The sequence below is a fragment of the Cucurbita pepo genome, chromosome 11 (genome assembly GCF_057944985.1).
Source record: "Cucurbita pepo subsp. pepo isolate OVF chromosome 11, ASM5794498v1, whole genome shotgun sequence".
In the NCBI taxonomy this organism is placed as follows: domain Eukaryota; kingdom Viridiplantae; phylum Streptophyta; class Magnoliopsida; order Cucurbitales; family Cucurbitaceae; genus Cucurbita; species Cucurbita pepo.
The window spans coordinates 7,501,988-7,516,159 of record NC_141808.1 but is presented as its reverse complement, the minus strand read 5'-3'; the positions used below and the strand labels follow the sequence as shown (position 1 = coordinate 7,516,159).

At 39.0% G+C, this 14,172-nt stretch overlaps 1 protein-coding gene and 1 non-coding gene across 2 annotated transcripts; one reads left to right on the top strand and one right to left on the bottom strand.

Annotated features, from left to right (window-relative positions):
- Window positions 1-11,528: 11,528 nt before the first annotated feature.
- LOC147790204 (uncharacterized) lies at window positions 11,529-12,134 on the bottom strand. The gene has a single exon (XM_087128625.1). It carries the CDS (start codon window positions 12,132-12,134, stop codon window positions 11,529-11,531), a length of 606 nt encoding a protein of 201 aa, XP_086984751.1.
- A 1,010-nt stretch (window positions 12,135-13,144) lies between these two features.
- LOC147790203 (small nucleolar RNA R71) lies at window positions 13,145-13,250 on the top strand. The gene has a single exon (XR_015423056.1). It is a non-coding gene; the product is annotated as a small nucleolar RNA R71 (small nucleolar RNA).
- Window positions 13,251-14,172: the final 922 nt, after the last annotated feature.

Sequence of the window (14,172 nt, the reverse complement as noted above, 5' to 3'; positions counted from 1 at the left end):
GATTCAAATTGCTTCCGCATGTGTTATATTAACACCATCAATTGGTATCAGAGCAAGTTTTAGGCACTTTATTTACATTAATTTGATCATGGTGGTACCATTTCATGAATGAAATTTGTGGTTGCTAAAGTGGATGGTTTTGGTTTTGGCATTTTCTTTTATGCTTTCATTTGATACAATTATTGTAATAAGCCTAATGTGTATGAGCTTTAATGAATGAAAAAAGGTCTGTAATAATTATGGAGTCATTAGAGTCCATTTTAGGTTGTCATTGATCGAAAATGGAAGAGATAACAAATAGAACCGAAGAAGATAGAAGAGGCGGTTCAGGTGTTTTTTCTGCCGTTGGGATCCGATTCAACATTTTTAAGGGTTGGTTCGCCCAATTCGTGGTCCTCGAGAGCGGCTCAAGTTATTTTTAATTATTAATGTAATAATTTAGTTAATTGCTTGCTTTAAAATGCCAAAACCAACCCACTTTAGTGTGTTTAATTAATTATGCATTATGAATGTATGTTTTAATTAAATAGAACATGTATATGCATAAAGTATGTCATATAGATTTAAAATCCCACCATAGGCTAAGCATGTTTCATGCATTCCAAGTATGTTATAAGTGTTACAATGTATAGTATGCATGTTTAGGGTTCCATGAGTGATAGATATAAATTGTTATATTATTACATGGAATGGATGATTATATAATTGTTATATAAAGCATGTTAGATGCATGTTACAGGTTATTTTTAACGTCATAAAATGAGATAGACGTTAAAATCTATAATAAAGATAAGTGCATGCTCACTTAGGGTTAAGAACCGAGCACGATCAATTTTAATAGTTAAAATAGGTCGATGTCTTGTAAAATTGTGCTCACAAGAAAGCTCACCTGGCACGATCTTGTCTAAGGCTGGAGGTACTTAAGTTGACGGTTTACGGAACACCTACTACCTGGAGATCGGACCAGTACTTGAGCTTAGTTAGCCCAGTTTTATGAGCATGCTTGAGTGATGTATGTTTTGGAAAAATCACCTAGACTTAGGTTATATTTAATTAGCCAGAATATACCTAAGTACTGAGTATACCCAACCGTCTAAAATACTTAATGGGAGGAAAAAGGTATATGAAATACATCATTTTCCTTTTCACGCGCTCTGAAAAATTCACACCGTGAGATTCATGCTCGGCCTCGTGTCACCCTGGGAGCGTCCTCCATTCGGAAGGTATTTGCATGAGTTAATAACAAGGTGAATAGAGAAAGTATTTATAGTAAGTGGGAGAAGGAAGTCAACACGTCCTATGGTCTCCACCACTAGGTTGCACCGTGGGATTCACATGTTCCGCCTGCATGTTGCCCTAGAGCAACTACCCATTCGGAGGGTCGTAACATGGGAGTCGAAACAACGCAAACTCCAGAAATGGATAGGATTTCTTAGGTCCATTCCCAACTTTGGCTTTTTCATTCGATAGCGTTGTTGGGACCGATCTCTGAGGTCTGAAATTGGTGGGTCACACTTGCGAAGAATTACTAAGAGTTAGTATATTCTTGACCAAAATAACGATAACTAAAACACTATAGAAACAAGAGTTATTCTGGAATTAGTGTTTAAGTCAAGATGTCTTGGTTTAGTGAATGAGTGATTGACTGCCCCTCGGTAGCAGTTTCTCTAACTCACTAAAGTATCGTTGCAAATTAATAATGATTTGGGTACATTATTACATTTGCTAAAACTGATTGGATTAAACAGGATTAAGTCAAATCACTAATAGAATTTTCTTTATATAACAGCATGACAAACTCAATAGTACAATTACTCGCTTCTGAGAAATTAAACGACGACAACTACACAACTTGGAAATCAAACCTAAACATAATACTGGTCATTGATGATTTAAAGTTTGTTTTAACTGAGGAGTGTCCTCCAAACCCCAGCTCAAATGCAAACCAAACAGTTCGGGATGCGTATGACAAATGGATAAAAGCAAATGACAAAGCCCGAGTGTACATTCTAGCCAGCATATCTGATGTTTTGGCTAAGAAACATGATGTTATGGGTACTGCAAAAGAGATTATGGAATCTCTAAAAGGGATGTTTGGACAACCGTCCTTCTCCCTTAGACATGAAGCCATAAAATACATTTACAACTGCCGTATGAAAGAAGGGACCTCAGTTAGAGAACATGTCCTGGACATGATGGTCCATTTCAATGTGGCAGAAGAAAATGAAGCTGTCATAGATGAGAAGAGCAAGTCAGTTTTATCATGATGTCTCTTCCGAAGAGCTTCTTCCAATTCCGCACCAATGTGGTAATGAACAAAATAGAATATAACTTGACTGCTCTTCTCAATGAGCTATAGACTTATCATTCCCTCTTAACGAACAAGAGACAAACAGGAGAAGCAAATGTTGCTATCTCCAAGAAATTAAAACGAGGATCGTCCTCCAAAAAATAAGTCTGGACCTTCAACTTCTAAAAGTGTTTTGATGAAGAAGAAGGGTAAAGGGAAAAATAAGATTCCTACTAACCGCAAACACAAGGTTCAAAAAGCAGATAAAGGAAAATGTTTCCATTGCAATGAAAACGGGCACTAGAAGAGAAACTGCCCAAAATACCTTGCACAGAAGAAAGCCGAAAAGACACAACAAGGTAAATATGATTTACTCGTTGTAGAAATATGTTTAGTAGAGTATGACAACTCAACTTGGATACTAGATTCAGGGGCGACTAATCATATTTGTTCTTTTTACCAGGAAACTAGCTCCTGGAGAATGCTTGCGGACAGCGAGATAACACTCAGGGTTGGAACAGGAGAGGTTGTCTCAGCAAGATCAGTAGGAAATTTAAAGTTGTTTTTTGGAGATAGATTCATTATATTAGATAATGTACTTTTTGTTCCTGAAATGAAAAGAAATCTAATATCTATCTCTTGTTTATTAGAACAATTGTATAAAGTATCTTTTGAAATCAATGAAGTGTTCATTTGCAAAAGTGGTATTCATATTTGTTCTACAAAACTAGAAAACAACTTATATATGTTAAAACCGAGCGAAACTCAAAATAAACGACAAAAGATTTCTCTTAATACCTATATTTGGCACTTAAGACTAGGCCACATTAATCTCAATATGATTGAGAGATTGGTTAAAAGAGGACTTCTAAATAAGTTAGAAGACAACTCTTTACCTACATGTGAGTCTTGTCTTGAGGGTAAAATGACTAAACGATCATTTTCCAAAAAAGGTTATAAAGCCAAAGAAACCTTAGAACTCGTGCACATAGATCTCTGTGGTCCAATGAATGTCAAAGCACGAGGAGGGTATGAATATTTCATCAGTTTTATTGATGATTATTCAAGGTATGGCTATCTTTACCTAATGCGTCACAAGTTCGAAGCTCTTGAAAAATTCAGAGAGTATAAGACTGAGGTTGAGAATCTATTAGGTAAAACTATTAAAACACTTCGATCAGATCGAGGAGGAGAGTACATGGACTTAAGATTTCAGAACTATATGATAGAACATGGAATAAGATCTCAACTCTCAGCCCCTGGTATGCCTCAACAAAATGGTGTATCAGAAAGGAGAAATAGAACTCTATTAGACATGGTTCGGTCTATGATGAGTTTCGCTCAATTACCCGATTCGTTTTGGGGATATGCAGTGGAGACTGCTACATACATTTTGAACATGGTTCCTACTAAGAGTGTTTCAGAAACACCTTATGAGTTATGGAAAGGGCGTAAAGGTAGTTTACGTCACTTCAGAATTTGGGGATGTCCAGCACATGTGTTGTTGCAAAACTCCAAGAAATTAGAACGTCGTTCAAAATTATGTCTATTCGTAGGATACCCCAAAGAGACGAAAGTTGGTTTGTTTTATGACCCTCAAGAAAATAGAGTGTTTGTATCAACAAACGCTACATTCTTAGAGGAAGACCACGTAAGAAATCATCAACCTCGTAAGAAATCATCAACCTCGTAGCAAACTAGTATTAAGTGAGATTTCAAAAGAAGCTACTGAAAAAACAACAAGAGTTGTTGATCAAGCTGGTTAAACAGAATGTTGACGAACCTTGTGTTTATAAAAGGAGTGTCAACTCTACAGTAGCTTTCTTGGTGTTGTACGTTGACGATATCCTACTCATTGAAAATGATGTGGGATTTCTGACTGACATTAAGCATTGGCTAGCGACACAATTCCAAATGAAAGATTTGGGAGAGGCTCAGTTTGTTCATGGAATCCAAATTGTTCAGAATCGCAAGAACAAAACACTAGCATTGTCTCATGCATCGTACATCGACAAAATGTTGATTTGATATAAGATGCAGGACTCCAAGAAAGAATTATTACCTTTCAGGCATGGAGCTTATTTGTCGAAGGAACAAAGTCCTAAGACACCTCAAGAAGTTGAGGATATGAGACACATTCACTATGCATCAGTGGTCGGTAGTCTGATGTATGCCATGCTATGTACCCGACCCGACATATGCTATGCTGTGGGAATTGTCAGCAGATATCAGTCAAATCCGGGACATGTTCATTGGACTGCTATTAAGAATATTCTCAAGTATCTTAGGAGAACGAGGGACTATATGCTAATGTACGGTGCTTAGGATATGATCCTTACAGGGTACACTGACTCAGATTTTAAGACCGATGTAGATTCGAGGAAATCGACATCAGGATCTGTCTTCACTCTAAACGGAGGAGCAATAATATGGAGAAGCATAAAGCAAGGTTGCATTGCTGATTCCACCATGGAGGCTGAGTATGTTGCTGCTTGTGAAGCAGCGAAAGAATTTGTATGGCTTAGGAAGTTTTTAACTGATTTGGAAGTCGTTCCAAATATGCATCTTCCTGTCACTCTTTATTGTGATAACAGTGGAGCAGTTGCAAATTCAAAAGAACCAAGAAGCCATAAGCGAGGAAAACATATTGAGCGCAAATATCATCTCATAAGGGAGATTGTGCAACGAGAAGATGTGATCGTCACACAGATAGCTTCAGAGCACAACATTGCTGATCCATTTACAAAGCCCCTCACGGCTAAAGTGTTTGAAGGGCACCTAGTGAGTCTAGGACTACGAGTTATGTAATTTAGCGCCAGTGAGAGAAAAGGCATGAGTATGTGATGCCCTAGTTTATTGTATTTCTCTCTACTCAACGTTATAAAACCCCACTAGAGTTTTAGTCCAAGTGGGATTTGTTGGGTTTTATGTCCTAAAACTCATAGTTTGTAAACAAAAACATATTCTATTTTCAATAAAGTTATTATTGTTGTTTATTCAGTAAAGATTGTTATTGAATAAAGTGAACTTTACGATCATTAATCTAAATCCAATAAACTAAGAACACTCTGGCTATAGTATGATTACTTGAACTATCTGTAGAGACATAAGAGTGAATCAAGTTCAAGTATATATAGTCAAAATGATCTATAGTATAAGGATAAAGCTGAGTACCTTATTCTGGGGACACTATGGATGCGGCCCACTTTTGTATATGATATAAACAATGAGATCACTAAATTGTACATGTGGAGACATGTGAGTGGGGGCGTCCTATGCAATGAGTATTGCATAAGATCGGACCATGAAGAAAACCACTCTCACTTTATAATGTCGTTTACTGTTGAGACTGATTTTTCTTTTCATTCGATAACCTAGGTAACTCGGTTTTAATCCTGAGCTAACCATGAACTCCTGTTTGTTCGGAATTATCCTTAGATTTTCATGGGTGAGAGTGGCTCTAGTTCGCCGACTCAATAGGCCTCCCATTTCAGGGGTAAGACTGGGTGAATGGCTGGGGACATGGGGTGCAAGATGGAATTCACTCCTACCCACTTTTAAGGATAGAAGAGAGGTAGTTCCCTTAAACACTGACTTCAGGTCTTGAACAAGGGGCCCCACCCTCGCATTAGCCTGAGAGGGATTCGGTTTATTGGTTGGACCACAAATCAATTATTCATTAGAGGATCAGTGACACATAAGGAACAAGAAGTAACTTTAGGGGTAAAACGGTAAATTGACCCAGCTCTAGTTACGAACAACCTGTGAAGGATCGACTTATTAATCATGGTTATATCAAATGGACAAAATTATATCTATAGTGAGGGGAGTGCAACTACTAGGCTATAGTGGAGTGTCCTAGTAGTTAACGAATGTTGGTTCACAAGATTAATGAGTTTAACCGGTTAATCTTGGATGGTTGGAGCCCATGATCTATAGGTCCATTAGGTCCCTCTGCTAGCTCATATCGAACTAAACCATAGAATAGTGTGACGAGTGAGTTCGAAGTGTTCGAATTCAAATTAGGGAATATGCACTACATATATATGATATATTTAACCGCATTAAACAAAAAGAGAGAATCTGAGATATTTAAATAAGATTTAAATATCTTAATCAATTATGTGTCGGAATTGATTGGGATTGGCATTTGAATTAATTAAATAGTTTAATTAATCATTTAATGTTACTTTAATTTGAAATTCATTATTCAAATAAATTGTTGAATTAAAAGGAAGAAAGTCAAAATGTTGACTTCATTTAATGGAAAAATCCATGGTAGTGGAATTTTGAGGTGTCAAAAATTGGTTTAACCAAACTTGCATGCTTGCCAAATAAACCCCACAAGTTTGAGTTGAATTTTGAGTGTCAAAATTTGGTTAACTCAAACATGCATGCTTGCCACATAATCTCAAACATGACTCTTTAAATAGAGTGATCATGGTACATAGAAGGTGTTCTTCTTCTTGGTGAAAAACCTTGAGAAAAAATCTCTCACAAACACTTTCTTCACATATACAAAATTCCTCCCAAGTTTAGTCACTCACCGGATTCCACAATCCCGTTCTAAGGCCGGAGAATAGTGGAGAAGACACTAGTGGTGGTTCGAAACCGGTTCGTGAGGAAAAAGAAGTTTGAACTACAAAAGGTTAGTATCTAAACTCAATAAGTTTTAATACTTATGAACATGCTAGTTATTTACTATAATTGATGTTCTAAAAGTGCCTAAGATCCAAATTTCTTCCGCATGTGTTATATTAACACCATCAGTCCATGGATTCGGGTCAACCCGAACCAAAAACCCGAGAGAGTCAGCCCATTCTTTCCCTTGGCCTCTGCCTTCGGCCAAGCCCAACTACAGTGGCCCAAACCTCAAATTAGCCCAGAAGCTACGATTTAGTTGAACTAACCCGAGACCAGACCATCGGTCCAATCGAGCCGACCTGCAACCCAAAAAAAAAACTTTTGGCCCAACCCAATAAGCCGAGGCCCGACGATAGTCTTGGCCTAGTAGCCTCCGCAACCCGCGACCCAGACCACGACCTAAACCAGACTGCGACCCGCACTTTGACCGGACGCTACCACACGACGTGGCTCGCTCTACTGCTGCCACGTGTCACATAGCGGTGCTAGCAGTCCCTCGGCTCGGCTCGGTGCGACGTAAACAGCTGAGGCTCCCTCCAGCGACGCTCTAGCGGCTGTTCGGCTCGGCTCATCTTTTTTCAGCCTGGTTTCCACTGTTTCGACCCTCCCAGATCTGTTTTCGGCCCCGATTAAGGTATCCGAGGCTGTTTTAGAGCCGTATTTCACATTTATTGAATTATAGGGAAATTAATTGTGAAATACTAACAGAAAGTGGTGAACGGTGTGATAGAAAACAAACCCCGGTGACGTAGGAAGCAGCTCTTACGGAATGGGAGCTTACGTTTATCTATTTAGGGAGTACTTCGGCCAAGGCCAACCAAGTAAGTGGCCTTACTATAGGATAGGCTAAAAAATTGTATGAGTTATGATGATGTGTGGATTACGATGCTTGATGATATGTGCAGTATATACATATTTTGATGAATGATGTACTTGATATGTTTGATGCACTTTGTGGCAATATGATGAGTATGATGATTGCATGATGTTTACCTTAATATGATGATGGTTTCCATATTGAGCATGCTAGATGATGATGAGTGGCATATTGCATCATGTCGTTAGATCGACATAGGACACAACCCTAAGAGCTTGAATATGATATTAATATAAATACCCACGAGCATGTGTTACCTAGAGTAACAAAGAGATGAGACTAGAGGGTTGTGTCGGAAGAGACATTACGATGGATTTAGAGGGACCTCATGCATATTGTATGTTCATAAGCATAGGGCTACTTCCCCTAGAGATGATGAGTGCGGACGCGCACCTTATGATGAGCGCGAATGCGCATAGGTGCGAATGCGCACGGATGAGGGTGTTCATGAGGCGTATGACACTATGGGGTTCCGCTGACCTCCGGACGTCGCTATATATTAGCTGGACCAGAGGATCCAGGGGGTGTGCGAGCGCCCTGGGGATTCACACTCGTATGTGTGAGTTGTGTGTAGGGAAGTACTACAAATTCAATTTGTCTGAGACTGGAGGCCACCCCTAAGATGATTAGAGATAGGTCCCTAATTCATGATTGCATGTGTTTGCAATAGCATGACCCCTATAGTGGGGTCACTTACTGAATATTTCTTCGAAATACTCAGGCCGTGTGCCATATTGTTTTTCAGGTAAAGGCAAGACTCCCATGTATGGTTAACGGTGGCGTCGTGATCAGAGACTATGGCGCGTGCATAGGATAGTTGCATATTTAAAATTCCTAAGTCTTGGTTAGGATAGGGCGTTTGCATTTCATTCATTTATATTATTTAATTTGTAATCGTTTTTTTTTTTTTATCTTTTTGAACTCCAGCATGATGTTTGAAACACGTAAGTCCGGCAATGTTTTCCAATGTTTTGAAGTTTTAAATTTTTCCGCTAATAAAGATTAGCATTCTTAGATTTTTATTCTTCATTAGAGATGAGCATGATTCGTTAGTGGCGACTCTAGATATGTGGAAATTTAAGGTCGTTACAGTTGGTATCAGAGCTCTAGGTTTTAGATTCTATAGACTAGCCTACGATGTAGGCTTGGCACACTCCACGGTCCCAACGTCGATGCCCCGACACCGTCAGGTACGCCTTGCATAAGATAAGAAAAGAGAAACGTTTTAAAACTCGCATGCATTTTTTTATGTGGACATTACTGAAATGGTTGTGATATTTCACGTATTTATTATTTAAGAGTATGATGTCATATGTTGCATGCTGAGTAATTTTTTTGGTGGTATGATATGATGTTTAGCATGATGAATGTTTACTTCTTTGGCGTTACGATGTATTGTATAGTGTGTGTATTGTTATTTATGTATATGCATAGTATTAAGGCCTTAGACTTAAGCAACCTTATATTGGTTTATAGAACCATGCCTAGAGGACGAGGATGAGGAAGAGAAAGGGGAAGAGGAAGAGGAAGACGAGGATGGGGGCGACCCCGTCGAAGAGAAGTAGGACGAGGTGTGGCAGTAGAGGGCCCACCTCAAGAAAGATCAGAGACTGGGTCAGTAACAGTTACACCGCCCCCAGTCTTACCACCAGTTGAGCTACCTCCTCTAGCTCCACTGCAAGCTGAGCCTCCACCATCAGTAGAGCCTCCACAACAAGTAGAACCTCCACCCCAGCCTACCCTACCACTCCAAGTCGCACCTGAAGCTACACCCCCAGCGGGTGGAGTAGATGCTAATACTAGGTTAATGTGTGACTCCATCCAAGCCCTAATTCAAACCTTGGTTCATCCCAAATGTAACTTTTGGATTCATGGAAAACCTCTTCTTTTGTTGATAATTTTTCTCTTCGGGTATGATGGCACAAGCAAAAAATTTTACTATGTCTGCATACCATGGAGTTGCTGTCATTCTGCTACTGCTGTAGCTGCTGCTACTACTGTTTATCCCAAGCAACTGTTCATCCGGAAATGCATCATCAATTTCTTTGCTATTGACCTTTTCTTCCATGTTCTCCATTCTAGATAAGTGATCTGCTACATGGTTATTAGCTCCTTTCGTGTCCACGATTTCTATCTCGAACTCTTGTAACAGTAGAATCCATCTAATTAATCTTGGCTTGGCATTTGGTTTCATCATTAGGTGCTTGATTGCTGCGTGGTTAGTGTACACTTTCACCTTCGCTCCAAATAAATAAGCTGTGAACTTTTCAACAGCGAATACTACGACCAACAATTCTTTTTCAGTTGTTGTATAATTCAATTGAGCCTCATTCAACGTTTTGCTGGCATAATAGATAGGATGAAGTACCTTCCCCTTTTTCTGTCCTAACATTGCCCCCACAGCATGGCCACTAGCATCACACATCAACTCAAATGGTGAATTCCAATCGGGTGTTGACATTATAGGAGTTGTGGTCAGCGCTGTCTTTAATGCTTGGAAGGTAGTCATGCATTGTTTGTCAAAAACGAATTTTCTATTTGACTCCAACAAACTACACAATGGTTTTGCAATCTTGGAGAAATCTTTAATAAACCTCCTGTAAAACCCTGCATGGCCCAAAAAGCTTCTTATACCTTTAACTGACGTAGGTGGATTCAATCTTTCAATAGCTTCTATCTTGGCTCTATCAACTTCTATTCCTCTTCTTGAGATCTTGTGGCCTAACACTATTCCCTCATTGACCATAAAATGACATTTTTCCCAATTCAGTACAAGATTCTTCTCTTCACATCTTTGTAGAACCTTCCCTAAATTGCACAAACAAGTCTCAAAAGATTCTCCATAAACCGAAATATCATCCATGAATATCTCCATAAATGTTTCTACCATATCTGTAAAAATGGCCATCATGCAACGTTGAAATGTCGCTGGAGCATTACATAGTCCAAAGGGCATTCGTCTAAAGGCAAAAATTCTATATGGGCATGTGAATGTAGTTTTCTCTTGATCTTCTGGACTGATTGTAATTTGATTGTATCCCGAATAACCATCCAAGAAGCAATAATGTGACTTTCCAGCAAGCCTATCAAGCATTTGATCAATGAATGGTAAAGGAAAATGATCCTTACGTGTCGCTTTGTTTAGCCTTCTATAATCCATGCAAATTCTCCATCCATTCACTATTCTAGTGGAGATCAACTCATTGTTCTCATTTTCCATTACTGTTATCCCTCCTTTCTTCGGAACACATTGAATAGGACTGACTCAGCTGCTGTTTGCAATTGGATAATTATTCCAGCATGTAGCCATTTGAGAATCTCCTTTCTAACAACCTCCTTCATCATGAGATTTAATCGTCTTTGTTGCTCAATGGACTTAACTTTTCCTTCCTTCAATTGTATTTTGTGCATGCATAGTGAAGGGCTAATTCCTTTTATATCCGCCAATGTCCAACCTATCGCCCCCTTGTGCTTCTTCAATGTTTCTAGGAGCATATCCTCTTGAGTCGAGGATAGTGTCGCTGAGATGATGATAGGTAGTGTCTTCTTGTCACCTAAATAAGCATACTTAAGGTTAGGTGGTAGTGGTTTCAAGTCCAGTTGCGGCGCTTCCTCAATAGATGGTCTCATCGGTGAATTCTTTCTTCCCTCACATTCTAGTGACTCAAAAGCTGTGCTAAATTCACCTAAATCTGGTAACGGTTCTATTCTGTAATTTCAGCTGCTGTCTTCTTCCTGCCCGCTTTCCCCATCATCCCATTCCTCGGTCGCTGGTTGTTCTGTCAATTCATACACTGCTGAGCATTCTTCTGTCACTGCTGGATATTTCATGCTGTCATTGATGTTAAATTCAACTTTTTGGTCACCCATTCTTAATGTGATGGTTCCTTTGTAGACATCGACTAATGTTCTTCCGGTCTTTAAAAATGGTCTCCCTAAAATAATTGGAACATCATGATAGGCTTCATCATCTAAAATGATAAAATCTGCAGGAAATATGAATTTGTCAACTTGAATTAAGATGTTCTCAATCTTTCCTTCGGGATAAGTGAAAGATCGATCTGCTAGTTGAAGAGTGACTGTAGTTGGTCTAGCTTCACCAATACTTAACTTTTTGTAAATAGACAGCGGCATTAGATTAATGCTTGATACCAAATCACATAATGCTCGACCTAGCTTCTTCCCTCCTATTGATATTGGAATTTTGAATGAACCGGGGTCTTTCTCCTTTAGCGGGATCTTGTTTTTCAATATTGCACTACACTCTTCATTCAATGGTACCCACCTTGAATTCTTCAAACTTTCTTCTATTGGTGAGCACATCCTTCAAGAATTTCAACTAATTTGGCATTTGCTTCAAAGCTTCAACTAATGGTATATTTATGTGAATTTCCTTAAATATGTCCATGAACTTCTCAAAGTTGGCTTCTTCCTTCTTTTTTTTTTATTCTTTGTGGAAAAGGAGGTGTTGGTGTGTATATTTTGCTTTCTTGTCCACTGCTGACTGATGTCTGTGTTTTAGGAGGCTTCACAATGGGTGGAGTAGAGGCTTACTAAGAGGTCTATTTCGTAACTCATTTGCTAATTGACCTACTTGAACTTCCAAATTTCGCAATGATGCTTGTTGACTTTGTATCGCAGCATCATTTTTAGCCATATATTCCTTTATTAGGCTCTAAAGCGATATTCCCGGTATGTGTTGAGCTTGGCTAGTTCCTTCCCCTTGGGTGGTGGTGGCTTGTTGAGAACCATATGTCAATTGATTTTGTAATCCAAAACCCGGAGGGTAATTTGCTTTAAGGGGCATTTGTTGGTTGTACGAGCCTTGTCCCTTCCATGAGAAATTTGGATGATTTCTCCACCCCGGATTATAAGTATTTGAGAAGGGGTTATTTTTTGGGTTGCCTTGACTAACTTGATTCCCGAAATAGAAAATTGAGGTCAGATTGCTTGAACATTGATCAAAGGTGTGTTCCTCTCCACAACATACACAAGATTCGGCTGCTGTCTGGTTAATCACAGCAGCTGTATGGACTGGTGCTTTGATCATGGAGTCTTGCCCCAACGCTAGATTTTGTAAAATATTAGTCACCGAAGCTAGTTGAGCATTGATAGAGGACAAAGCATCAACTTCAAGTACTCCTTGAGTCTTCCTTCCTGGGTTGCTTCTCACATCGGCCCATTGACAATTGTTAGATGCTATTCTCTCTAAAATCTCATATGCTTCATTGTATGTCTTTGACAAAATAGCTCCATTGGCGGAAGCATCAACTACTTGTTTAGTAGCAATATTTAATCCATTGTAGAAAGTCTCCATTTGTATACAATGAGGTAGTCCATGGTGAGGACACTTTCTAAGCATCTCCTTAAATCTCTCCTAAGCTTCACTTAGTGTCTCATCTTCAAACTATTGAAAAGCAACAATCTCATTTCTGAACCGTGCATTTCTCGTGGGTGGGAAATACTTGATAAAAAATTTCTCTTCTAGACTATTCCACAAATCAATTGTTCCCGGTGCTAAGGTATTCAACCATGAGTTAGCACCATCCCTCAATTAATATGGGAATAAGCTCAGTCTAATCACATCTTTATCCACTCCTTGAAATCGAAATGAGTCACTAACTCCCAAAAAATGACTTTAGGTGTAGGTGAGGATCTTCCAACGGTAGTCCATGAAATTGCCCAATGGTTTGCAGCATTTGAAACATCACAGGTTTTAGCTCAAACGTGGTTTCTTGTATTTCGGGTATAATGATGCACGGATTTAGCTCTTCCACAGCTGGGTGTGCATATGCTCGGATCGCTCTTTCTCTGTCATCTGCTAAATGAATGGCATTGGCAGTAATTCTCTCTTGATTAGCCATCATCACTGGATTTTCAAACTCCCGATTTAGTTGGGCCATTTGCTGTATATTCTGTTTTGTCATTTCCTTTTTCTCCCTCAACCTTCGTCTAAATATTCTCTCTATTTCAGGATCCAAAATAAATTCCAAACCCGTAGGTGGGTTCATACACATAATTTTGCAGCAGTAAACTCAATTCTTCAGCAGTAAATACAGCAGTAGGAACACTCAGCTTACTATGACTTCTTGTTGGCTCCCGCTCACAAAAATCTACAACAAGTAAAATAACCAAATTAGGTTCTCCGGCAACGGCGCCAACAACTTGATTGCTTGTGGATGTATATAATAAAATGATGTAAAATTCACAAGAATAAGTGCAAGTATACACTATCACAAGTAGCAAGTAATAAGTAAATTATCGATTCCACAGGGAACCTATCTTTTTGGTTAATTTTATCGCTGGAAACTAAGTGAGTTTTTGGGTAATATTCAAATGGGTGTTGGAGATTTTATCTATT

Excerpts from the sequence above, each read along its gene's own strand:
- LOC147790204 (XM_087128625.1), bottom strand. The coding sequence starts at position 12,134 with ATGTGCTCACCAATAGAAGAAAGTTTGAAGAATTCAAGGTGGGTACCA.